This window comes from Balaenoptera acutorostrata, chromosome 1, assembly GCF_949987535.1.
Source record: "Balaenoptera acutorostrata chromosome 1, mBalAcu1.1, whole genome shotgun sequence".
In the NCBI taxonomy this organism is placed as follows: domain Eukaryota; kingdom Metazoa; phylum Chordata; class Mammalia; order Artiodactyla; family Balaenopteridae; genus Balaenoptera; species Balaenoptera acutorostrata.
The window spans coordinates 143,730,703-143,756,931 of NC_080064.1; the positions used below are offsets into that span (position 1 = coordinate 143,730,703).

The following is a 26,229-nucleotide window of genomic DNA, read 5'->3' on the forward strand; positions in this document are numbered from 1 at the left end:
TTATTCTGAGAAAGATGGGAATCACTGGGACGGTCACTGGCTACAGACTCTCTCTCTGACTAGCCTAAATGTCCCCAGCAATACGAAACACAGTACAGTTTTTGAATTCTTTTTTTTTTTTTTTAATTTATTTATTTATGGCTGTGTTGGGTCTTCGTTTCTGTGCGAGGGCTTTCTCTAGTTGTGGCAAGCAGGGGCCACTCTTCATCGCGGTGCGCGGGCCTCTCACTATCGTGGCCTCTCTTGCTGCGGAGCACAGGCTCCAGACGTGCAGGCTCAGTAGTTGTGGCTCACGGGCTTAGTTGCTCTGTGGCATGTGGGATCTTCCCAGACCAGGGCTCGAACCCGTGTCCCCTGCATTGGCAGGTAGATTCTCAACCACTGTGCCACGAGGGAAGCCCAGTTTTTGAATTCTTACTGTTCACCAAGCTGATTTATAGTCTTAACAAGCAGTTGAGTAGCCATTTATTAGATAAATTAAAGGGATTAATTCATTCTACCAGGGTAAGTCTTTGAAACTCTACTTCATAATATTTTTCCCTTTGGTTCCCTTCATGCCTAGTAAATTGTGTTTTTGTTGCACCTGTCTTTTCATCCTTTTCCCATAGATTATACAGAATGAGCTGTATTATTTATCAAGCATCTACCACCCTGCCTGGTTCATAGTAGATGCTCAAAAAAAAAAAAAAATCATTTAACAAGTAAATGAAAGAATTGGCATAGCAAAATATTTTACTGTGATAAAGGATTCTCTGTATAAATTACCTCTATAAAATAAATCTCAGACTTTAATATGAAGAATTTAGCCTATGGTCACTGAAAAAGACAGATTATAAGAATTTTTTTCCTGTTTTTTACATCATATTATTTTCCTTAAAAATATCAAATCATAAAATCAAAATCTGTATTGTGGTGACAGTTTTTGTAGGTAAATTCCATTTGTAGGTGATGACAACACCTAAGTTTTCAAGAGTGTTCTAGAAAGCAATTTAAAATACATTTTTTGGTATTTTACATATGCTACTTCTTTCGTTTCTCATAGAACACCCTTCAAATATAGCAATGTGAATACCTTACTTTACAATCGTGAAAACAAAAATATGTGCAACTTTCCAAACTTTAGACTCAAGAAGGCAAAACTAAATGAGCATGAAACCTATATCCCATTTCCAGGCATCTAGTTTATAGGATTTTATTAATGTAAAAGTGATATTTGCCAGTAGAAATGTAGGGTTAGAAAAGTTTAGGTAACACATAAGACAAAATTTCTGCTGGGTAAAATTTTAATAGTCAAACAACAAATTACTAAGTATTTACTTTCAAAGAATTTTTTTTTTTTTCTTCATCAGAAGTGATCCTATACACTCACTGATTTTGCAAGAACTCAAATTATGGGACTACTGACCACAGAGACAACACTTAGTTACAAGTGACCACTGTGAAGGACAGGTTTAGTGAGACATCCATTTATAAAAAGATGTCAGAGAAGGTCTTGGACCAGTGCTGTGTATGCAATATGGTAGCCGCTAGCCACATGTGGCTATTTAAATTTAAATAAAATTAATGAAAAAAATTAGTCCCTCATTTGCACTAGCCACGTGTAAAATGCTCAATAGACACATGTGATTAGTGGTTACCTTGTTAGAAAATTCACATACAGAACATTTTGACCATTGCAGAAATTTCTACTGGACAGCACCACCTTAGAAAGTACAGGTAAGGGAGTCAGGCTGATGAAATCTTTAGTAAAGGTAGGCAAGCAAATTTCTCTGGAAAGGGAAGCATGGATTCTGGGGAAAAGACATCTGATCACACTAGAATGGCTCTTTGGGAACACAAATGAGTTTCAAGACAAGATAGAAACAACAGTTGTTTGTTTGGATGCTCAAAAAAGTTACTAAAATTCCACACCAGAAATTATTTTAAAACTTTCATTACCCTAGAACCAGAGGCAATGTTTTGTTATACATAGGGAACTTAGAGAGAAGAAAGGGCAGTTTTATTTATTTATTTATTTATTTATTTAAAATTTTAAAATTTATTTATGGCTGTGTTGGGTCTTCGTTTTCTGTGCGAGGGCTTTCTCTAGTTGCGGCAAGCGGGGGCCACTCTTCATCGCGGTGGGCGGGCCTCTCGCTGTCGCGGCCTCTCTTGTTGCGGAGCACAGGCTCCAGACGCGCAGGCTCAGTAGTTGTGGCGCACGGGCTTAGTTGCTCCACGGCACGTGGGATCCCCCCAGACCAGGGCTCGAACCCGTGTCCCCTGCATTGGCAGGCAGACTCTCAACCTCTGTGCCACCAGGGAAGCCCCAGGGCAGTTTTTTAGATGGAGGAAAATGTGCTAAAAGCAATATCCTCCGAAGATTGGTGTGGTAAACAATGTTTTCTTAAATGACTGTAAATTACCTGGAAGACATAATACATGGTTTAATCTTCCAGATGGTATTTTGCTCAAGTTGATGCTAAATACCAAATTGATGCAGAGAACAGAAACTTTTTCGGAGAAGCTCACAAGAACTGGAGTAAGCAGGAAGGTGAAATGTGAAATTCAATGAAAACTGGTGTTAATTATTGTATTTAAGGGAAAATCATCCAAATTAGATTAACTAAATGATGGTATCTGAATCCAGGTTCATATCAAAGGCAAAATCAAGAAATCATGTGGACTAATCCTTTGCTTCCCATTTGTTGCTGATGGCTAAAAGGAGCCCCTCTGGGGAGACCAAGCAGAGAAAAGTTTTCCTTCCTTTGGATACTGTGTCAGAGTATGTGGCTTGGCAAGAGAAGCTCCGTGCTGGATTTTAGTACTCCATCCCCGCCACCCCTGCATCCCTCCTCTGCCAGATGCTCTTGTGCTGGCCATAACCATACAAGGTGACCCGCACGAGGCCCTCCGTCCAAAACTGTTATGCTGCCCTTTTGCAAGCTGTGATGCATCCAAATGTAAGGTGCTTTTACAGTCTGGCCTCTCTTTGTTAATATATACATGGGAAAGCTTGGAAATATCCTTAAAAAGCTAACCAAAATCATCACCAGAGCAGGTTACTAGATGAGTCTAAAAATGGGGTTTTTCATCCAGGAAAGCAAAGAACATGTCGGTAAAGCTTATAAAGTCATAAGGGATTGGGAAATGGCTGTAATATACTCTTGTTTAGCAAATCCTAAAGTAATAAAACCAGGAACAATTAAGAGATCCTCTTAATAAAGTAAAAGATAGATGATTTAATATAGCAGATCAAAAACTTCTAGAAAATATAGATATTTAAAAGAGAGAGTTGTTAAATTTACAGATGGTAATTCCATAGTATGCTAATAAGTAAATTTTAGGAAATTTTGAACTGTTTTCCTAACCATTTGAGGTTAGAATCATGGAGGCAACCCACCCTCAAAACATCCACTGGTGCTCCTGTGAGGTCCACTGTGTGAGGGGACAGTGGCCCGAATCAGCATGGCATTTTATGTGTTATCACTCTTGGCTTTGTCTGTGTTCCGGAGGGAAAATCAACATTGTGGTTGACTGGTTAGACATGATCTGGTTCTGAAAGGAAGCTCATTAAATTAATTTTTATTAATATAATTTATTTATAAAGTTTGTAAGAATTCTTCAGAAAATTTTAACAAGAAAGATTAGAATGTAGATAATATTGGGACAGTTAACTCTAAGATGGGTCTTTCCATCAGGCCCTGAAGGGTAGAAGATTTGGAATTGCCCTTTTCTTAGAAAATATTGAATGTAAGATTAAAACCTAAAAACCAAACCAACCAAACAAAAGCCCACACATTTCACTCAAAAGGAGATTTTCTACCTAGAGCTCAAGTAATACATATCTGTGTGTGTGTGTGTGCATGTGTGTGTAGAATTTTTAGCATAGGTATAATCCATTCTAAGTTTACCAAGGCATGTAAAATATATTAATTCCATATAAACAATTCTGCTGCAAAACCAAGTCGTCATATTCCGCTTTTGCTGTGTTTTTCTAAGTTACTTCCCAGGATTGCTTTAATAGAGCACCCTGAGATAAGAAAATAGCAAAGGTATTAGCAGCTTTGATAAAGCAATTAAATATTGCTTTGCTGTGTCTTCATACAATAAAAGATAGGACATTGAAACAATTGTCCAAATAATTCAGGCCTGAAATATAATCACCTAAAATATCCAGAGAGTTGAGATAAGTGTGTCATTTTGGTTTAAGTTGTCTGAATCACGGCGTTAATTCTGCTATTTAATCTAAGTAGACATATCGAAGCTGTGAGAAATTTTTAGGTCAGCGAGGAATGTCTCTAGATTTTCCTGAGATTATTTGTAGCTCTTTCCGTAATTGCAGTGATCTCACAGTTTTACCTTTTAACCGAAGTCTAATCCAATCTTCAGGCTTCCTGCAAAAGAACCACCCAGGAATGTTTGGGGATTTCTGTGTAACCAGGCCCTAGAAAAGCTGACCCCAGGGAGACAGCTACTCAATTCTGGAGCTCTTTCAGACTGCTCAGACACCATGCTGAAACTAATTTCCAATTATCCTAAGGAGTTCAAGAGTTGAGTTATTTAATAAAGAGTTCTTATACCTGGATTAAGGTATCAGTCCAAGAGAAAACCATTAAGACCTGATTAGATGACGTAAAAGGATTTTGCATAAGAATTCGAAGTCATCATCGTACACTGAAGAGTTACGAAAAGGTAATGTGAAAAGGAAAATGTACTCCTAACAACCAAACCTTTATTGCTGATCTGCAGGAGGGGGGAGTCTCTGTAGAATACAGTATATCTTATAAAGATTAGGCATTTGGTAGGTCAATTATACTTCAAAAACAAACAAACAAATAAACAAATTCATAGAAAAAGAGATCAGATTTGTAGTTACCAGAGGCGGGGGTTGAGGGAAGGGTGAATTGGATGAAGGTAATCAAGAGGTACAAACTCCCAGTAGTAAGATAAATAAGTCCTAGGGATGTAATGTACAACATGATAAATATAAGTAACACTGCTGTATGTTATGTATGAAAGTTGTTAAGAGAATAAATCCTAAGAGTTCTCATCACAAGGAAGAAAAATCTTTTTCTATTTCTTTAATTTTGCATCTTTACGAGATGATAGATATTCACTAAACTCATTGTGGTAATCATTTCATGACGTATGTAAATCAAAGCATTACGTTGTACACCTCAAACTTTTACAGTGCTGTATGTCAATTCTATCTCAATAAAACTGGGAAAAAATTCCCTCAGCAAAAGTAAAAATAAATAAAAAGATTAGGCATTTTATTTTTATTTGAAGATCCAACTCAGTTTTTTTCTTTTTTAGTTGGAGAAGAGTGTGTTTATCCAAGTGAGAGGCTTAATTTGTTTTTATACTCTAGTTGAATAATAACTCTAGAGCGAGACATTGGCATGGATTTGTGAAGGAGCCTGGGTAACCTCAAAATGAGGATAATAATAGCACCTGCTTCAGAGGGCGGTGGTGAGGAATGAAATCCAAAACCCCTGCAAGGCTCCCAGCACCGAGCTGGGCACACGCAGAATATTCAGTACAGTTTTGCCGTCAGTATTGTGATTGTCAAAACTCTTATTAGATGTTTAAAATACATCCAAAGTTTCCTATCTAAAGGCAGAGGGTTAAACTCTAAATGCTATCGAGTTTTTCAGAGGGTTAGACTCTAAATGCTAATGTTTTAAATTATTAAAGGTGGAAAGTTCCAGATTGAAACTGAGTCACGTTTAGAAACATTGTTTCGTGAACTTGTTTCTTACTTACGAAAGGTAGGGGTGGGGACCTCTGATCTAAGGTGACTCCCCTGCTTCTTTGGACTTATCTTGTCACGCCTGCAGCCCTGACCCCCAACACTGCAGTCCAGGGAAGAATTTCACTGCGGTGGGCTCCTTACCTCGCATTCAAATCTGAATACCTATGGTCCACGTATTAGAGTGGGTGAGGAACCAAGGGTGGCGTTTAATCTACTGATGGACGTTTCACACCTGAGTGGATGACCAGACTTTGTCCACAGCACAACAGCTGGCACCCCCCTGAATCCACTAGAGTTCCCTTGCAGAATCTTTCACCCTCGCTTTTTTTTTTTCTATTTTGCCTTTTTTTGAGCATGTGTCCTTCTTCTCTCCACTCCTCTCCATTTGTTGTATTGGTTAAACAAATACTCGGGGCTTCCCTGGTGGCGCAGTGGTTGAGAATCCGCCTGCCAATGCAGGGGACACGGGTTCGAGCCCTGGTCTGGGAAGATCCCACATGCCGCGGAGCGGCTGGGCCCGTGAGCCACAACTACTGAGCCTGCGCGTCTGGAGCCTGTGCTCCGCAACAAGAGAGGCCGCGATAGTGAGAGGCCCGCGCACCGCGATGAAGAGTGGCCCCCGCTCGCCACAACTAGAGAAAGCCCTCGCACAGAAACGAAGACCGAACACAGCCATAAATAAATAAATAAACAAATACTTTAAAAAACAAAACAAAACAAAAAAAAACAAATACTCGGTGTGAATATTTCTGTCTAGAATAACTACATCAAAAAATATGCAAATGAAGTTGCTCTTTGTGGTTAGCTGTTGATTTCCCATCACTTCCCTGGTCCCAGGTGCATCAGCAGCCAACCATAGAAAAAGGAATATCTCCCCTTAAAAAGTAAAAGGTGGGGAGGGGGAGGGATAAATTAGGAGTTTGGGATTAACAGATACACACCACTATACAAAACAGATAAACAACAAGGACCTACCGTATAGCACAGGGGACTATATTCAATATCTTGTAATAACCTATAGTGGAAAAGAATCTGAAAAAGAATATATGATATGTATATGTACGTATAATTTAATCACTTTGCTGTACACCTGAAACTAACACAACATGGTAAATCAACTATACTCCAATACAAAATAAAAATTAAATTAAAAAAAATTTTTTTTAAAGTAAAAGGTATTACTTGAACTCTGGTCTGGCTTCCACTGTTCCCTGAAAACTAGCTGTGGGAACACCATATACATTTCTGCATAAGATGGAAGCTTGCCACTTCAGCCAGGATGCCTGCTTCAGAGAACATTGTTTTTCTGGAGTCTGGCCAACCTCAGAGAATTTACCCAGACGATCCAGGAAACACCAAACCATTTCCATTTATGGACATTTTCCTTTACCAATTAAGAACAAAGGGGAGTTGTTGGTTTTCTTCTCCCTGATTGCATTATTTTGCGTTTAAAAATTTTATGCAAATGCTGACGTAATTAGAACTATCTGAGGAGATTAAAGGCTTGGGATCAAGACCAGCAGCCGTGTCTACTGCTGGCATGTTAACAGCCAGTGCTTCAGTTTTTATCATAAGTGAGTTTGAAAGCGGGTGACATGCCAGACATTCCTTCTGAAAGTTAACTAAGGTAATGTTGGAACTCAAGGCAAAAAATCAACATGTCACTTGCAACTCTATTTGGGAGGCTGGGGTGGAGAGATGACAGTTCTGTGAGGTGATTTACACAGCATGTAAAAAAAAAAAGTCCCCTGGACGATGACGGAACTGCAAAAGAAACAATGGACAAAGGGGACTTCCAGGGCCTCAGCCTTCCCGGTCATGCCCTGGGGAAATGCTCCAGTACCTTTCCATCTCTGTTCAGAGAACTTCTGCATAGAACGTTATCCCCACTGATAGTAGGGGTTACACTCTAGCTGAATGTGACTACTTTGGAAAAGGTAAGAGGAAATTCTAAGTGCTGACTTCCTAGGACAAAAGTCCAAGAAGGGTTTCAAATTCATGCTCCTAAGCAAACATTTCAGAAAGGCATCTCTTTCCTTTTGTAAATTGCTGAAACGGACCTCCAGAAGAGGGATCCTTAAATCAACTACACTTCAGTAAAATAAATTAAAAAACAAAAACAAAAAAATGGAAGAGGGGTCTCCCTGCAATTCTTGGGTGGTATTTCTGCCCGAAGGCCTGAGATGGCCTTCTACTCGAAGCTCTTTGGAGCTTAATAGAAACAGCAAGACATCGGGGCTGGAATCTGTGCTCTGGCTTGTCACAATTTATGCAGTCACTGATGTGTTTCTAGTTCTGCGCTTGAGTTTGCACATTTGAATTAAAGTATTGTCTTAATTATAAAATAGCTTTTTTTGAGATGTTCTCTTGATTTTTTTTTTATTAATATTACATTCATGGTAGAGTTTTATTTATTTATTTTTTTGGCTGTGTTGGGTCTTTGTTTCTGTGCTAGGGCTTCCTCTAGTTGCGGCAAGCGGGGGCCACTCTTCATCGCGGTGCGCGGACCTCTCACTATCGTGGCCTCTCTTGTTGCGGAGCACAGGCTCCAGACGCACAGGCTCAGCAGTTGTGGCTCACGGGCCCAGTTGCTCTGCGACATGTGGGATCTTCCCAGACCAGGGTTCGAACCCGTGTCCCCTGCATTAGCAGGCAGATTCTCAACCACCGCGCCACCAGGGAAGCCCTTCTCTTGATTTTTCAAAAATAAATTTATTTATTTATTTTTGGCTGCGTTGGGTCTTCGTTGCTGCATGAAGGCTTTCTCTAGTTGTGTCAAGCGTTGCGGTGCGCGGGCTTCTCATTGTTGTGGAGCACGGGCTCTAGGTGCGCGGGTTTCAGTAGTTGTGGCACGCAGGCTCAGTAGTTGTGGCTCGCAGGCTCTAGAGCACAGGCTCAGCAGTTGTGGCACATGGGCTTAGTTGCTCTGCGGCATGTGGGATCTTCCCGGACCAGGGCTCGAACCCGTGTCCCCTGAATTGTCAGGCGGATTCTTAACCATAGCACCACCAGGGAAGTCCTGAGATTTTCTCTTATTTTTTAATACTAGTTTTATTGAGGTATAATTTATAGACAATCAATTTTACCTGTTTTAAGTGTACAATTTGATTACTTTTGACCACTATCATATTTCAGAATATTTCCTTCATGCCCCCCAAATTATCCTCACACCGCATTGCAGTCAGTTCCCTACCCCTGGTAACCACTGATCTGTTTTTTTTCCTTGTAGTTTTACCTTTTCTAGAATTTCATATAGATGGAATCATATAGAATCTGGTCTTTTTTGTCTGGCTTCTTTCACTTAGCACAATGCGTTGAAATGTATTCGTGTTCTGTAAGTATCAGTAAATCTTTCCTTTTTATTGCTGAATAGTATCAAGATTTTTTTTTTACTTTTTTTGTGTAAAAATACACATAACATAAAATTGACTGACTTTTGTCTGAATTTGAAAAAAAAAGATTTATTTGGGTCATATGGAAAAGCGAATAGATTTTTGTTGCCTTTTTGAAAAGTATGTGTTAATTGAAGTTAATCATAAGGATATATTCAAATCCATCTTACCTTTATATTTTCTCTGAAATATAAGATTCCATCCCCACCCCTACCCATGACTTACTTAAAATGAAGTTCTAAATGCAAAACTTTTGAAACATTAGACAGGTGAATCTGAATGTGAAGAAAATTTCCAGATATGTAGCAAAAATATAAATTAATTAACTTCTGAGTAAATGTTTGTAATAAGGACATGAACCTGGGTTAGACCAAGTGTTTCACAGACGTTTAAAATTATGATGGAATAATCAATTAGTAGAAGGGTTAAAGCAAAAAAAAAAAAAATCCCATCTTTCTCTATGATACTTGTTAGTAATTATAACAAGGAAAAACTGATGGTGCTTAGTGATAATAATAGCAACAACTGTTATTATTATTATTACTAGTATTATTATTATAGCTTACTTGTATAATGCATATTATATGCCTGGTGCTGCTCTAAGCACTATATAGGTCATTAACTCATTTAATTTTCCCAAAAAATCTACTAGGTAAGTGTTCTATTATTATTGCCATTTTACAGGTGAAGAAACTGAGGCATAGAGAAAACTAAATAACCTGCCTTGATGAGTGATGAAGCAGCCAGGATTTGGCTCTGGGAATCTATCAGCTCCAGAGCCTTGACTTTTGACCTCTAGAGCATTCTTAACCACAGCAATGCACTAGCGAAATGTTCAGATTGGCAAAGGGAGTTGATACTGTCCCTGAGGGAGGTAGGAAATTAAGCCAGAGCAGAGGTTGCAAGCCTGAGCCAGACAGGTTGTTCAGATGTGTGAAGAGGCCCAGAATAAGGCAAGGAGAGGAGGTAGGAACTGAGAAACACTGGAGCATTCTGTTCATATAAAAGAGGCTACTATTGACCTGGTATCCAGGGGCCTGCTGCCTGTTTTCTACCCCAGGTCCAGATGACCCCTGGGGCTCCTTGCAGAACTAACACATGTTAGGAAAATCAGAAGTATTTGTTCAGAGTTCATTGTGACTTAGCTTTATTGATGTGGGCCAAGAGTCCACAGCCTGGTGAGGTTATAATGGAGATGTTGATAAATAACCATTGACTGTATATTGAATTCATTCAATATTGTGAATTTGTCTTTTTTATGGTGCTTTTTTTTTTTTTTAAATCAGACTGCATGGCAGAGGGAAATAGACATGGTTTTTTGGGGGGGTGGGGTGGGGGGGCGTATATATTTCTTTATTTAGGCCAAACCCTTTGGCTTGTGGGATCTTAGTTTCCCAACCAGGGATTGAACCCAGGCCCTCGGCAGTGAGAGCACAGAGTCCTAACCACTGGACCTCCAGGGAATTCCCTTTTATGGTGCTTTTTAATCTGACCTAACAAAGAGCTTATGGACTTGAAACTAGATTGCCTGATTTTGAACCTTGGTTTTGCCATTTACAAGCAGTGTGACTTCGAGCATGTTGCTTGATCTTTCCATGTCTTTCCATGCATCTTTCTTTTTCTCATCTGTGAAATGGGAAAATTAATAGTACATCTGTTTCATAGCATTGTTTTGAAGACTGAAGGGTTATGTATAAAAGATTTACAACAATGATGGCAAATAGGTACTGTATATTTTTTAGCTATTATTATTACTATCCAAAAATGATGGTAGCTGGAAATTATCTGCTCCAACTTTTGAGATATAATAAACTATAGTAATCTGTACTAAAATGAAATTACCTTCAAGACTTTACTTTGCAGGGCTCTGCTCCTTGTTCCTGCAGGGCTGGGGGGCATTGCCCATCACTGATGGGTAGGCGTACAAGGAACAGACAACTCAAGGACATGATTTCAGCCTCTACAATGCACCAGATACTAGAAGGGAAAATTCTAAATACCTGGTCTCTGTGACCTGAAACTTCAGCAGTAATCAGACACAATGAGTTTGGGGAAAGAAGAATCTTTATTTTTTTGAATCATGGACAGAATAAAAGAAAATCAAGCTTGGGATAAGAAAATTGGAGCTTCCTTTCTAGTCCTCATTTTTTATTGATGGAGATTTTTTTTTAGAGTAGGTGTTGGCCAGTTTGCAGTAACCTACCTCACTCCTATGGGTCCTTGGTGCTGTATTCAGATCCCAGGTATTCCTGAGCACCTGGTTCATGCTCCATGGTCTGTACAAAGCCATCCCTAGCTGTCCAGACAGCCCAACCTGGCCTTGATTACATGCATAAACTGAAATCTTATACCCTTTGACACTTAATCATGTACTATTTTGCATTGTTTGTTGCCTTATGTTGTTATCATGTATGGAACTATCTAGAGAACACCCATTCATTTATTTAGTCAGTGAACAATAGTTTATTGGGGGCTTTATTGGGGGTTTTTGCAGGCCTTGATGATGAAAAGTAGGGGTGATTGTTTTGGACAGATTGTGTGTGTGTGTGTGTGTATATATATATATATATATATATATATATATATATATATATAAAATACCTCTGGCAATTTAAAAATCTCTAGTAGGAACCAAAGCTTTCTCCTTGGCAGCCACCTCTTTGAATTAGTGCCACCAGCCTCCCTAGGGAAAGGGACAATGTAGGATACACCACTTGCAGTTTCTTACTCACCTAGGACAATGGACTTGGATGATAACCACAGTTGGACTCTACAAATGTTTTCTAAAGGGCCCATAGAGAATGGCATGAGAAATATGCTCTATGATGTACAAATAATATGAAATCTGGATCCTCTTTCTTATTCAATCCAACAGAACACTAACTGAGCACCAAGTGCACGCTGGATACTATACTAGTTGTTAGTGATACAGAATGGTACCTAGCCTAGTACAGACTGGTGCGAGGCCCACCAGTCAACAGATGACTTAATGAGTTACTAGGCCTGGTGATCAAGAGGTTATGGGGACCCAGGAGAGGAACCTTGGTCCAGCCAGGTGATGGTGAGGCATAGGATGATGTGTCATCAGAGTGGATAAGCTGGGGTAGGGCTACTGTATTTCAGAGAGAGGTTGAGCCTAGGCTGGAGGGTAAAGGGGACCCTGTTGTGACTGTTGGACTGGCCTGTTTTCCTTGTTGTCTTTCAGACCAGAGCTGATCACAGCTGCTGACTTATTTCTGAGTTTGCACACAGGAGACTGGGCCTCCCAGTTGGAGGAAGGGGCAGGCTGCTAGCTACCTCCGAATTCTGCCCTGGACCACCCTGGGAGAGAAGGAGGGCTCAGGGGGATCTGGCACATTCCTCCAGAAGGATCCCTGGGCCGCAGCCTCTGCACCACACCCTGGGCCCAGGCCAGGTGTGCGCCCTTCTTGCGGCGAGGGGCGAGCCTGGCAGCTGGGGTGAGCGCTTTTACAGCTGCGTGTGTGCTGTGTGTGTGTCTGCTTCCCGAGGGCTGGGTCCTCCTTATTCACAGGTGAGTCACGCCCTGAAACACATGCTCTCTTCCTGTCAGGACTGAGTCAGGTAGAAGAGTCGATAAAACCACCTGATCAGGGAAAAGGAAGGCACAGCGGAGCGCAGAGTGAAAGCTCCCAGCCGCGAGGCTCAGGGCAGTACCCCTGCAGCGGCTGACTGCGCGGCCCGGCCCGGCCATGCCTGCGCTCTGGCTCAGCTGCTGCTTCTGCTTCTCGCTCCTCCTGCCTGCAGCCCGGGCCAACTCCAGGACGCCAGGTGAGTCCCTTCCAGGAGCAACGGCGCAGCCCTGGGCTGGGAACTGGCCTTTCCCTGCAGACCGTGATGGCGGCCCACACCTCCGAGGAGCCCCACTTTGTGAGAACCTCTTCAGAGCTCCCTCCTCCCGCCCCATCCGGGGCTCCTCCAGAGATTGGTTTACAATAATATTATATAGTATTTACTAATACTGTATAAAGCTGTCTGATTTCAAAATATGAAGCCAATAGGTCGTGCCAAACCAGGGTTTTCCTTGCTTTAAAATTGTTCCTTCCTGATTGCTTTTTTGATCAAAGGGCTTCTGTTTGATCAGTAATAGCAAAACGTGTTGGTATGTAAATTCTCTTCCCAATGTGTGTTTTTACTGATGGGATCTTGGTGAGAATGCTTTCTGTGACTGTGAGCCCCACAAAGATTGAAAAGGAATCTCTTCAGTCATCCTTCTGGAATTCCCGTTTCTTTGCAATGGAAAATGAGTTAAGAGTCTTAACAATGCTTTACTTTTGCATAACATTACTTTTTATAGTATTTTCACGTAATATTCATTCACCAGGCATTTATTGGGCACCTATGTCATAGGTCATTTGATCTTATTTAGGGCACCCAGTGGCTGTCACTTCATGAGAAGTTCAACTCCTATAAACAAAACTTTCTGGGCACCTAGCAATGGTTTACTGTATGCATGTGTCAGCTATGACAACATATAAAGGGTGTTTTCCTTAAGTTTTACTTAGTAGTCACTTAGTTTTACCAGTGATATTTGCCTGTGTAATTACCCCAAATTCTCAGGTTTATTTTTGCTTCTTGTATCTGATGGCATTTCAATACTTATCTCAATAGGTCCAAGAGCCATCTTCACACATGTGCATGTGTGAACATGGGACCAGGTTCATGGGTACATGGAATTATCTTAGATATTTCAATTATTACTTTGCAGTCTGGGTGATGCTGCCTGAATTGTATTTGAATGGCATGAATGTTTTAGCGTGTGTTTGAATGCATTTGATACAGTCTTTTTTTTTTTTTCCCTAAGATAATATTGGAATTAACTTCCAACCCATCATCCTTGACTACCATTTAAAAACCACTTATGAAAAAAAAAATAAAAAATAAAAATAAAAACCACTTATGAAAATGATCATGTGGGTTAGCGTCCCTCAGAATAAATAACTTTAACCTAGTGAGAAACATCCTAAAAGTAAGAACAGTCTTTGAATATTAGAATTCAGAGGAACTGCTTACGGATCAACTACTAGAATTCCTTGGTTTAAAAAAAGAAAATATGGAAATGGATTTGCACAAAGCTACATAAGCAGCTACTGGCAGAGACACATCTGGCACTTGATCCAGCGGTTCTTAGACTGGAACTTCAGGGACCACATTATACAAGTAATAAGGGAACAAGTTACATATGTTTTATATAATGAGTAACTATTGAAGCAATTTCCTTTTTTGGCTGTAGCTGAGTGTATGTGTGTGCGTTAGCATTAGATAACAGAAACAAATATGTAGGGTGATGAATTGTTTAATAAAATAACTGTTTAATAAACTGTTTAATAAAATCAGACTCAAGAGGACAGAGTTCGGACTCTCACTTCTCCAGGATGGACAAGCTCTGAGTATTCCATCTACGTCACTAAGTCAGAAGCAGCGTTTAGGCTCATTTCCAGACTTTCCCCTTCCTTAAAGACAGGCCACTTAAAATACTAGGCTGCCTTCTCAAAGGGCTTCATTTGGGGCTCAATGAGAGTGTGAAAAGTTTGTGTTAGGCTAGAGCACACATGCTTTCCCATTTATGGGGTGCTGTAATGTAGTGAGAGTTGGACCGAAAGTATGGTGCTTGCCACCTCCCAAAGTGACCTGCGTGCACCTCTGCGAGCCTAAAGCAGTGATGTTGCTTCCTGGGTGTTCCCTTGCAGGTGAAATTATGATGTTAGATATAATCAGAGTTGGTCTCAGCTAAAGCACAGGTTTTAGAGTCAGCCTGACCTGGCTTCAAAATTTGGCTGATTCACTTACTGGTCCCTTATTCGTAGCCATTCAGGTTCCTCAGCTGCTTGGAGTCTGCTCTTTGCCTGTTAAGTGGAGGCAATAGTGCTGTGTATCCTTGCAGGTCTGCTGAAAGGATGAGATGTTACTGTAAGGTGCCTTAAAATGCCTAGAACCACGTTTCTTCAAAAGGTCTGATGCTGGGCTTCCCTGGTGGCGCAGTGGTTGAGAATCCGCCTGCCAATGCAGGGGACACGGGTTCAAGCCCTGGTCTGGGAAGATCCCACATGCCGTGGAGCAATTAAGCCCACATGCCTCAACTACTGAGCCCGCGCGCCACAACTACTGAGCCCACGTGCCACAACTACTGAAGCCCACACTCCTAGAGCCTGTGCTCCACAACAACAGAAGCCACCGCAATGAGAAGCCCATACACCACAATGAAGAGTAGCCCCCGCTTGCCGCAACTAGAGAAAGCCCGCGCGCAGCAAAGAAGACCCAACACAGCCAAAAATGAATAAATAAAATAAATTAATTAAAAAAAAGAAGTCTGATGCCAAAGTCTGATGTAGTGAACTCAGATGCTTAGAGGTCGTTAAGAAAGATAGAGACTCCCCTTCAGGAGCTCACAGTTGGTGTGAATGTGGGTGTAGCTCCAATGGTCTGGATCATAGTTCACTTGGGGAGGTATGACTGGAGAAGGGAGATAAGAATGCGACTAGAAATGTAGCCAAGAATCTGGTTGTGAGGAGCCTTACGTACCAGTCTGTGCCATTAGGTTGGTACCCTGTAGGCAAAGAAGGGTTGCGGTTGCAAATGTTTTGTAAGTGGGGTGGGTGTGGTCAGATTCATGTTGAAAAGATCACTCATTTAAGGGCTTAGAGGATGGAGGTGAGCTAGGAGAGGCAAACAAACGGCCATTGCAATAATCCAAAGGAGAGGTGATGAGGGCTTACCTCATGGTGGTGGAATAGTAAAGAGGAAACAGATCACAGAGACATTTAGAAGGTAAAATTGGAAGAATTTGGCGATCCAATGTGTGTGTGCGTGTGTTAGGGCTAATAGTAAGGGAAAATTGTGAGAAATGAGGAAGAGTCCAAGATGGGTCCCAGGCTTCAGGCTTGTGTAGTTGGTTAGACAGTGATGCCGTTAAAGGAAATGAGGACTATAAGAGACGAACAGATTTGGGAGCGAGGCTGGGCGATGGATGAAGCGAAGGAAGTGAGTTTCTGTGGGGATCTGTTGTATTTGAGATGCAAGTGGGGATGTCCAGTGAACAGCTGGAGCTATGATTTTGAAATTTAGAAGAAATTCAAACAATATAAAATTGGGAGCCCAAAGGTGGAAAACAAAGCCTCGACAATAGATGAGACTACCCGAGACAAAGAGACAAAAGAAACCTCAACACTGAACAAGGAGATGGAAGAACAGTGAAGCAGAACAGGAGGAAGGGGCATTGAGGCTAGGGGAGAATCAAGAAAGAGGAGAGTTTTGTTAGCCCAAGGAAGAGTTTTGCCAATGTAAGAGTCATAAATGGTACTCAGAGGTAGAAATATTAATACACAAAGAATGAGGACTAAGAGACACTGTTGGATTCAGCCATCAGGTAAGTTTTAAAGCAATTGTTCTAGAATGGTGAACTCAGAATCCAAGATTATTTAAATCACTAATTTAGTTTCTCCCATGGCCTGATGCTAGAAAAGAAGTGCTGTGGAGAGTGGAATGGACCCCTGGAAAGGTTTACACTCTCATAGATTCTGTTATTAAATCGTTGAAGTGGTACAGCATCATGCGTAGGGGTGCAGGCTCTGTAGTAAGACTGCCTGGGTTCAAATCCTAGCACTGTCGTTTACCACTTAAGGGGCTGAGGTTAGCCACCTCACGTGTTACTCGGTTTCCTCATCTCTGAGATGAGGGTAATAAATTGTTGTGATTATTATATGTAAAGCATTTTGCACAGTGCCTAGTAAACACTCACCATGTTCGATATTATTGTTATATAACTAACTGCTCTGCCAGTACTGAATGTCAGTATAATGCCTTTTGTGTTTTAAGTGGTAAAGTTTTGGAAGAGGCTCCTTTCATTAGTCCAGGAAAGGTGATGAGGAGCCCTTTGGCTCAGGCTGAAATGAACCCTAAATTTTACCCAATGAAACAAATGGAATTCCTGACAAGGAACCCAAAGCAGATTGGAATTTCAAGATTGGGTTTCATATCATTTTTTTTTGCCTTTTGTCAGCCAGACCTCATCACATATAATAGATTCAGCACATCTGTTAGTCTCTAGAACATGCCCATGTATACGATGACCCCGACATAAGATGATCTCTCACTTCTCAATGGGAAGATCTCCCTCTCACACCATCAAAAAAAAAAAAGGGGGTTGGTTAACCTTTTCTTTTTTTTTGCCACGCTGCATGGCATGCAGGATCTTAGTTCCCTGACCAGAGATCAAACCCATGCCCTCTGCAGTGCAAGCACGGGATCTTAACCACTGGACCGCCAGGGAATTCCTAGTTTGGCTACCTTGATTATGAAACATTGAGCAATATAGATGCAGTGGTCGTGTGTCTCTTTACATTTAATTTAGTAAATTAGTTTTGCAAACATATTTAAAGTCACATAATCTGTAAAAGAATAACTTAGAAGTATTCATTTGTTCACTTACATTTCATGTAGTAATTATATTCAAATTCCATCTTTAATATTCCTAAAGCCACTTTAATGCAGTTTTTTCTCTACTTCAGACCAGGTGACTTGAGACACAGCTCTATCTGAGTTTGCTTTTGCTGCTGTCACTGGAAAGTACACCATTTCAGAACATGAAAAGGATTTTAAAATTATCCCGAAGCGCACACTGTGATCGTCACAGCATGATCATCTTGAAAGTCTTACTTATGACGACTTTCAGCACTCACAACTGTGGGATGATGAACAATTATGAGAATTATGTTTGGCCTCTTTCTTGCTAATAAATACCTAAAACATTGATTGAGGTCATTTCAGGTTAACATGTCTTCCCCAAATAATACTTTATTTTAAAAATGAAGTAATTGAGAAAGTGCTGTATAATACGAGAGATTTTGAAAAGACTTAAATGTGGCCTTATATTCACCTTATATTCTAGTATATATAGTAAATGGGAGTATAGAATTGGGTTGGAGTGTAAGCTGGAGATTCCTATGTAAGCTTAAATTCTGAGTGCCCTGAACTGGATTCTGGCAGCCACTGGTTTAGCTCCACTGATCAAAGAAGCTAAGGATGAATGTTGATTTGTGATCAGTGTTTATGGGAAAGTCAGGAGCATGAAATTAAGATGTTGAGGCCATCCTGGGAATAATTTTCCCATTTAAGTTCTTGGTGGCTCAACTATATTGACATTTTTTTTTTTCTTCTAGCTTCCATGTCAGCCATTGTGAAATCTTCTAGCTTATGTATTTATTTATTTTTTTTAATATTTATTTTTTGGCTGTGTTGGGTCTTCGTTTCTGTGCGAGGGCTTTCTCTAGTTGTGGCAAGTGGGGGCCACTCTTCATCGCGGTGCGCGGGCCTCTCACTGTCGCGGCCTTTCTTGTTGCGGAGCACAGGCTCCAGACGCGCAGGCTCACTAGTTGTGGCTCACGGGACTAGTTGCTCCGCGGCATGTGGGATCTTCCCAGACCAGGGCTCGAACCCGTGTCCCCTGCATTAGCAGGCAGATTCTCAACGACTGCACCACCAGGGAAGCCCATATTGACATTTTTTTTTCCTAGAGAAATTTCCAAGGACAAGACTTGAACCATCTATTACAGACCAGTGTAGAAATAGGAACTCCATAGATTCTGGAATACTCTAATTTAGTCACAAATTAGACATAGCAGATTACTGAATCATTACTGGGCTGTGTTCTAATATAACCCCCAGGTACATGATGTAATATTTGAATCACACCCAAAGCCAAAAGCTGAGTCTCTTCTGTGTCTCTGGGTGACTCTCTGTCTGTTTATGTGCCTCCCCAACTAACATGTGCTTCCTTATGTCGTGAAAGAAGAAAAGACTGGTTCTTTCTCTAACATTGATCATGTGAGGACTCCTGCCGTATCAGAGGAAGGTGGAGATCAATTGGGCAAATGTACACATATCCTGGACTTCTTCAGGCTTGTCGACCACTTACAGAAACCCAACTGTTTCTTTTCCATATTTTATTTTTAATTCACTGTGTGAATATGGATATTCATATTCTAAAAAAAATTAAATGGCAACCAAATCATTTCCCACACTAACTTAAACATTAGAAAAATGATGAAATCTTCAGCTGCACTTATATGGGGTATTTCTTCAAAAAGTTTTGCATGTTTCACCACTTTCTTCTCTTATTACAACATCATGGAACTAAATGAGAATGGCCCTTAAGGGTTCTCTACAGGAGCTTCTCCTTTTATAGTTAAGGAAAATGACACTCAGAGAGGCAAAGTAACTGTCCAAATTCTCACGGTTGGTTATAACAGAGCTGGACTCCGGCATGTACGACCCTCATTTATAGATTGGAAAATTGAGGCACAGGAAAATGATTGCCTTGACCAGAGCCAGGCAGTTAATAACAGAATCAGATTTCAATTGCTAGTTTGATTTTCTTTAACAAGATATCCCATTGGCTTATTTCTCATTCTTTTAAAGAATTTTCATTTAAATCAATTTTCAGACCCAATGGAATCTTGATGTATTATAAGAACATCCCTTATGCTTCTAGATGGAACATCTGTTCAGACATCTCTATTTGTGTGAGTCAGTAGAGTGGCCTTTCCTTTAAAAATGTCAGCGAACAGCAGGTTAAAACCAAGCACAAATTCCAGTCTCTGGGGCCCTGACAAGAGAACAGATTTCAGACTACCAAGTTTCCTCTTCTCTTTGTTCAGCTCTGTTTATAGATTATCACACAGCTTGGAATTGACCAAGTGGCTCAGGACAGTTGAGGGACAGCAATAAGCCTTTCTGCTTCACCTGTCAATGTTTTGAATTTATTTATTTATTTATTTATTTATTTATTTATTTATTTATTTATTTTTGGCTCTGTTGGGCTTTGTTGCTGTGCACGGGCTTTCTTTAGTTGTGGCGAGCGGGGGCTACTCTTCGTTGCAGTGCGTGGGCTTCTCATTGCGGTGGCTTCTCTTGTTGTGGAACACGGACTCTAGGCACGCGGGCTTCAGTAGTTGTGGCTCATGGGCTCAGCAGTTGTGGCTCGCGGGCTCTAGAGACCAGGCTCAGTAGCTGTGGTACACAAGTTTAGTTGCTCCGCGGCATGTGGGATCTTCCCAGACCAGAGCTCGAACCTGTGTCCCCTGCATTGACAGGCGGATTCTTAACCACTGCGCCACCAGGGAAATCCCTGAATTTATTTAAGCATCGTTGTGTCCAGAGGTATTTTCTCTCTCTGCTGGAGACTATTGGTATATATTTTGAAGTCTTTCAGTTTCACGGCCAGAGCATTGACCATTAAGCTTCATACATATTTACTGCTCTTTCAAATCACTACCCGTTTTGCTCTTGAATAAAGGAAACTCCTAATGTTTAAAGATCATTTCTCATTTCAATAGGCTGGTCTACTTTGTGAGAGCAGTGGATCCAGCAGCATCCCAAAGCTGCCGCTTTTGCCTCATCCAGGGGGTTGTACATGGGACATGGTAGGAGGGGGTCTTCACGTGCTGAGATCTGAGGGGACAGAACCCAGGCCACAGATGACCTGGCGTGGGAAATGACAGCAGAGCAGCAGCCCTTTTGTCCAACTGGGTTGCAGGACACGTTGCTCCCACTCCCTGCTGGAGGCTTCATGGTCCAAACTCTTCTTAGAATATTTGCTACTTCTCTTTATGGATAGATAAAAATGGCTGGGCTCCTAAAGCCCATTTAATTCATTCTTCTGTCTTTAAGCAATACAATTTTAATTTATTATTTTCAAATGGATTTTTTTCAGCAATGAATCTTTAAGGAAGGTGTTATAAATGCATTTCATACTTTTTCCAACATTGCAATGTACATGAATTACCACGTTCTTTTGGCAAAACTAAGAAGTCTAGTGGTGCATAGTAAGCATGCACATACCTAAATGTGTGTACCTTTGTGAAGGAATGTAGTGATAGCAAAAAATCTGTGGCTAATCTCCTTGTACAAAAATATCTTGTTCATAAACGCAATGAATGGTTTAAAGAGGAAGAATCATTAGGTAACTTTTTTTTTAAGGGGCCAACAAAACACAAATTTAAGCAATTGAAAAACCACATTTAATGTATACTCCAGAAAGCATTTCAGTACAAATCAGAATTGCCTTTTAAACTTTTCTTTATTCAGACTCGTTGTACATGATTTCTTTCCTTTTGGTCCTCATTGCTTTAGGGGCTGCCTCTAGCTGTCCTGGACTCTCTAATGTCCTTTACTTCGGCTGCTTCTTAAAGGGGCATATGATACCTTTTCCTGGGCCAGGTAGCAAGTGCTCAAAAAATACTATGCTCGTGCTCGCTTCGGCAGCACATATACTAAAACTGGAACGATACAGAGAAGATTAGCATGGCCCCTGTGCAAGGATGACACGCAAATTCGTGAAGCATTCCATATTTTTTAGAATCAACATTGTGAAAATGACTCTACTACCCAAAGCAATCTACAGATTCAATGCAATCCCTATCAAACTACCACAGGCATTTTTCACAGTACTAGAACAAAAAATTTCACAATTTGTATGGAGACACAAAAGACCCTGAATAGCCAAAGCAACCTTGAGAATGAAAAATGGAGCTGGAGGAATCAGGCTCCCTGACTTCAGACTATATTACAAAGCTACAGTAATCAAGACAGTTTGGTACTGGCACAAAAACAGAAATATAGATCAATGGAACAGGATAGAAAGCCCAGAGATAAACCCACGCACATATGGTCACCTTATCTTTGATAAAGGAGGCAAGCATATACAGTGGAGAAAAGACAGTCTCTTCAATAAGTGGTGCTGGGAAAATTGGACAGGTACATGTAAAAGTATGAAACTAGAACACTCCCTGACACCATACACAAAAATAAACTCAAAATGGATTAAAGACCTAAATGTTAAGCCAGACACTATCAAACTCTTAGAGGAAAACATAGGCAGAACACTCTATGAAATAAATTGCAGCAAGATCCTTTTTGACCCAGCTCCTAGAGAAATGGAAATAAAAACACAAATAAACAAATGGGACCTAATGAAACTTAAAAGCTTTTGCACAGCAAAGGAAACCATAAACACGACCAAAAGACAACCCTCAGAATGGGAGAAAATATTTGCAAATGAAGCAACTGACAAAGGATTAATCTCCAAGATTTACAAGCAGCTCATGCAGCTCAATAACAAAAAAACAAACAACCCAATCCAAAAATGGGCAGAAGACCTAAACAGACATTTCTCCAAAGAAGATATACAGATGGCCAACAGACACATGAAAGAATGCTCAACATCCTTAATCATTAGAGAAATGCAAATCAAAACTACAATGAGGTATCATCTCACACCGGTCAGAATGGCCATCATCAAAAAATCTAGAAACAATAAATGCTGGAGAGGGTGTGGAGAAAAGGGAACACTCTTGCACTGTTGGTGGGAATGTACATTGATACAGCCACTATGGAGAACAGTATGGAGATTCCTTCAAAAACTAAAAATAGAACTACCATACGACCCAGCAATCCCACTCCTGGGCATATACCCTGAGAAAACCATAATTCAAAAAGAGTCATGTACCAAAATGTTCATTGCAGCTCTATTTACAATAGCCAGGACATGGAAGCAACCAAAGTGTTCATCATCGGATGAATGGATAAAGAAGATGTGGCACATATATACAATGGAATATTACTCAGCCATAAAAAGAAATGAAATGGAGGTATTTGTAATGAGGTGGATGGAGTTAGAGTCTGTCATACAGAGTGAAGTAAGTCAGAAAGAGAAAAACAAATACAGTATGCTAACACATATATATGGAATCTAAGGAAAACAAACAAACAAAAAAAGGACATGAAGAACCTAGTGGCAAGATGGGAATAAAGACACAGACCTACTAAAGAATGGAGTTGAGGATATGGGGAGGGGGAGGGGTGAGATGTGACAGGGTGAGAGAGTGGCATGGACATATATACACTACCAAATGTAAAATAGATAGCTAGTGGGAAGCAGTCGCATAGCACAGGGAGATCAGCTTGGTGCTTTGTGACCACCTAGAGGGGTGGGATAGGGAGGGTGGGAGGGAGGGAGATGCAAGAGGGAAGAGATATGGGAACATATGTATATGTATAACTGATTCACTTTGTTTTAAAGCAGAAACTAACACACCATTGTAAAGCAATTATACTTCAATAAAGATGTTAAAAAAAAATACTATGCTCTTTGATTAACAGTCCGATGTGCTTTCTGTATTGGGATGCTTTTCTTTACAGATCATCTCATGGAGATATAGAAATTTCTACAGCAATTTCTGTGGTCGGAAGTGTGTAGGGTTACATGCGATGATAGAATCCTCACCGCGATCACCGCTGATCACACCCTGTAGCTGACACCAGCTGTCTTGGAGTTGAGCCCTTAAAGACGCCGGGTGTAAGAGAAGGGAGCCTCTCCTGTGTCCCTTGTGTCCTAACCTTCTCTTCCCTCTCACCTTTGCTACTCAGACAAAAATTGGCATCCCCAACCTCTCTGTTCACTGGGGCTTCTTTCCCTCTCCCCACTGTCTGCCTGGGCCCTGGTGGGGTGTTAGGGAAGACATCTCCAGGTGTGGTCTCCTGGTCTAGCCCCCACCAGGCTGAGTCATCCACAGTCCACGTGTGCCATTTCTAAGTCTAGGTTATAATAAAATGTGCTATGAACTCTTGATGAAAATAGGTGACTGCTTTTAAGCCATAGTCATTCAAAAGGAAAATGTGGCGATCTGAGTTTCATTGACTCTTGATGACTTAGAGTTGAAAAGATTTATCCGTGTTCTAGCCTTCAAAATTGCCCATGCAATTAGAGTACTGACCTCTGTTGTTTCTCTCCTCAGAGCACTTCACGTCACAGGCTAACTTGCACTGCTTGGACATTTACACGTCCAGGGAAACAAACGATCAGGCAGGATAGGGCACCAGTGGTCCTGGCTGTGCTGGCCTAAAAGACAGCTGTGAAAAATGTGAGGCAGAGAAAGGAATTCAGTTAAAAAACTCTTAGCGAGGGACGTGACATTTCCGTTTTCTTATTCTAGTTAGAAAACATATTGTGACAGACCTGAAGAATCTGAAACTGGAAGCAGTCACACATCAAACCATAAAATTCAAGATCACTTTAAATGATGAAATGTTCATATTTTGTTTTAAAGCATTTACCCAAGCTGAGAAACATATTAAGCTTTGGAAAGAAAAATCTCATGGAGGAGGTTTTAAATCTAAAAAATATGAGCATTTTCATTATAATTTAAGAAAAATACTCATCTTGTCATCCTGAGTATCTCAGATTTGGAGGTAATTTCAACAATTGCTTTTCTTCTGAAAATGAGCATCTGTCAGGATTTTTTAGAGTATACTATTCTCACCTTTACTTTTAGTCACCGTTTTCTATCTAGTCATTTACATTTGGACTTCCGAATGAAGGGCCTCATTATAGCTGACTTCCTGGAGGTAAAGTTTGCTATCTTTGAGCAGAAAAGGTTGTCAGTGTACATGAGGCCAGTTCTTTGACTCAGAGGAAGGGAATGATATCTAAATAATAATAAATTAAGATTGAATTTTTAGCATAACTTCTCTGAACAAACCAAAGGTAAGAGGATGGTTGAGGTAGGGTAGCCCCAATCCACATTTCCCCACCATGACGCTTGTCCTCTGCAGCAAGAATTTTAAGAAGCAGAGGAAGTCAAGACCTAAAATGAAATATAAGTGAAATGAATGGGAGAGAGATGAGGAGGTCCCAGTGGGGAGTGTTATGTGAAATTAGGCTGGAAAAGTAGATAGAATTAGGCCGTGGAAGTCTTTGTAGGCAATGTTAAGGAGTTCTGGTCTTTATTCTAAAAGTAAAGGAAAGGCGTCAGAGAGTTTGAAGCAGGGAGGTATTGGTAAAATTTGTATTTGGAAAAGTTTTTCTGACTACTGAGCGGAGGGAGGCAAGAGAAGTTGCAGGGGATCCAGTTATGAAGCTTTGCAGGCAAGCAGTGGCTGGGGTTTGGTCTAGAGTGGCCATAGTGGAGATAGAGTTGGGTGACCTTGAGCTATGTAGACAGTTATATCAATAAAATTGGGAGTTGAATAGAATAGAGGCAAGCGAGAAAGATGGAGACCCTATAAGGATAGTTCCCAGCTTTCTGACTTGAAGGGATGACAATCACAGGTTTGGTTTTAAACATATTTTGTGTAAACAGCTTTTGAGACAATCAGCTGGAAATGTAAAGTGGATGACTGGGCATGAGGGTCTAGAGTTGAGAATGAATTCTGGGCCAGGGAAGTATCTTGGTATGTCAATACCCGTCGTGGTTATTGAAGCCCTTGGCTTGGATGAGAGAGTTCTTCAGTGAGAGGCATGGAGGTTCAGGACTGAGCCTTGAGGAACACCAACACTTCGAGTTGGGGCAGGGAGAGGATCCCGCAAAGACTTGGATGGGGCAGGGGTTGGGGGGCATAAGCCAAGGGGAAGTACAGTACAGTACAGCACCATAGTATCCAAGGGAAGAGAGTTTCAAAAAGGAAGGAGAGAGAAAAACATTCAATGTCTCAGAAAGGGAATGCGGGGCACAAAATACCAGAAATGAAACACAAGGCACATACCTTTCCTCTAAATAAGGAAGAGAATTGAGCACGGTTTCTAAGTGGTTTATATGTGGACTCATCCACAGGAGATTAGGGGCAACTTATTATAAACTTGCTGCTGTTTCACTAAATCAGTATTAGTGCACTGAGCAGCTGAAATGGCAGCAAGAGCAGCAAAGCTCAACGTAATAGCAGCCAGCACACACTGTCAGGTTCAAACATGACGATCAGATTCCTAGCTCCTGAGATAGTCCCACACAGCGGCCAAGTACACTACCTGTCAAGGCTGCCTGATCACGGCAAACTGATCTCATGGTCTCACGCCTGCCTCCTCCCCTCGCCCCTCCTCCCACGCAGCCCTAGGCGTGTTGCCCTTTGAGATGGCAGCTCCGGGCTCACACACAGAAGACAGGCAGTCCTGGCACAGAAATAGTTCATCCGGTGAGAGCAGCAACCTGAAAGTCTCAGACAACTCCTTCTAACAAAAGTATCACATTCCTTTCACAATTCTTTCTGTTCTCATCTCACCGTGTATTTTTTGGGTACAGACATTAGTTATTT

At 41.0% G+C, this 26,229-nt stretch overlaps 1 protein-coding gene and 1 non-coding gene across 2 annotated transcripts in view; both read left to right on the plus strand.

Annotated features, from left to right (window-relative positions):
• Nucleotides 1-12,732: 12,732 nt before the first annotated feature.
• Nucleotides 12,733-26,229, plus strand: part of LAMC2 (laminin subunit gamma 2) — a 70,340-nt gene continuing 56,843 nt past the window's right edge. Inside the window, exon 1 of the mRNA XM_007175197.2 lies at nucleotides 12,733-12,918. Coding sequence (XP_007175259.2) covers nucleotides 12,840-12,918 — 79 coding nt within the window. The 5' untranslated portion in view covers nucleotides 12,733-12,839. The remainder of the gene's footprint in view (nucleotides 12,919-26,229) is intronic.
• On the plus strand, nucleotides 21,393-21,499 carry LOC114236854 (U6 spliceosomal RNA). Its single transcript, XR_003622703.1, has one exon. It is a non-coding gene; the product is annotated as a U6 spliceosomal RNA (small nuclear RNA).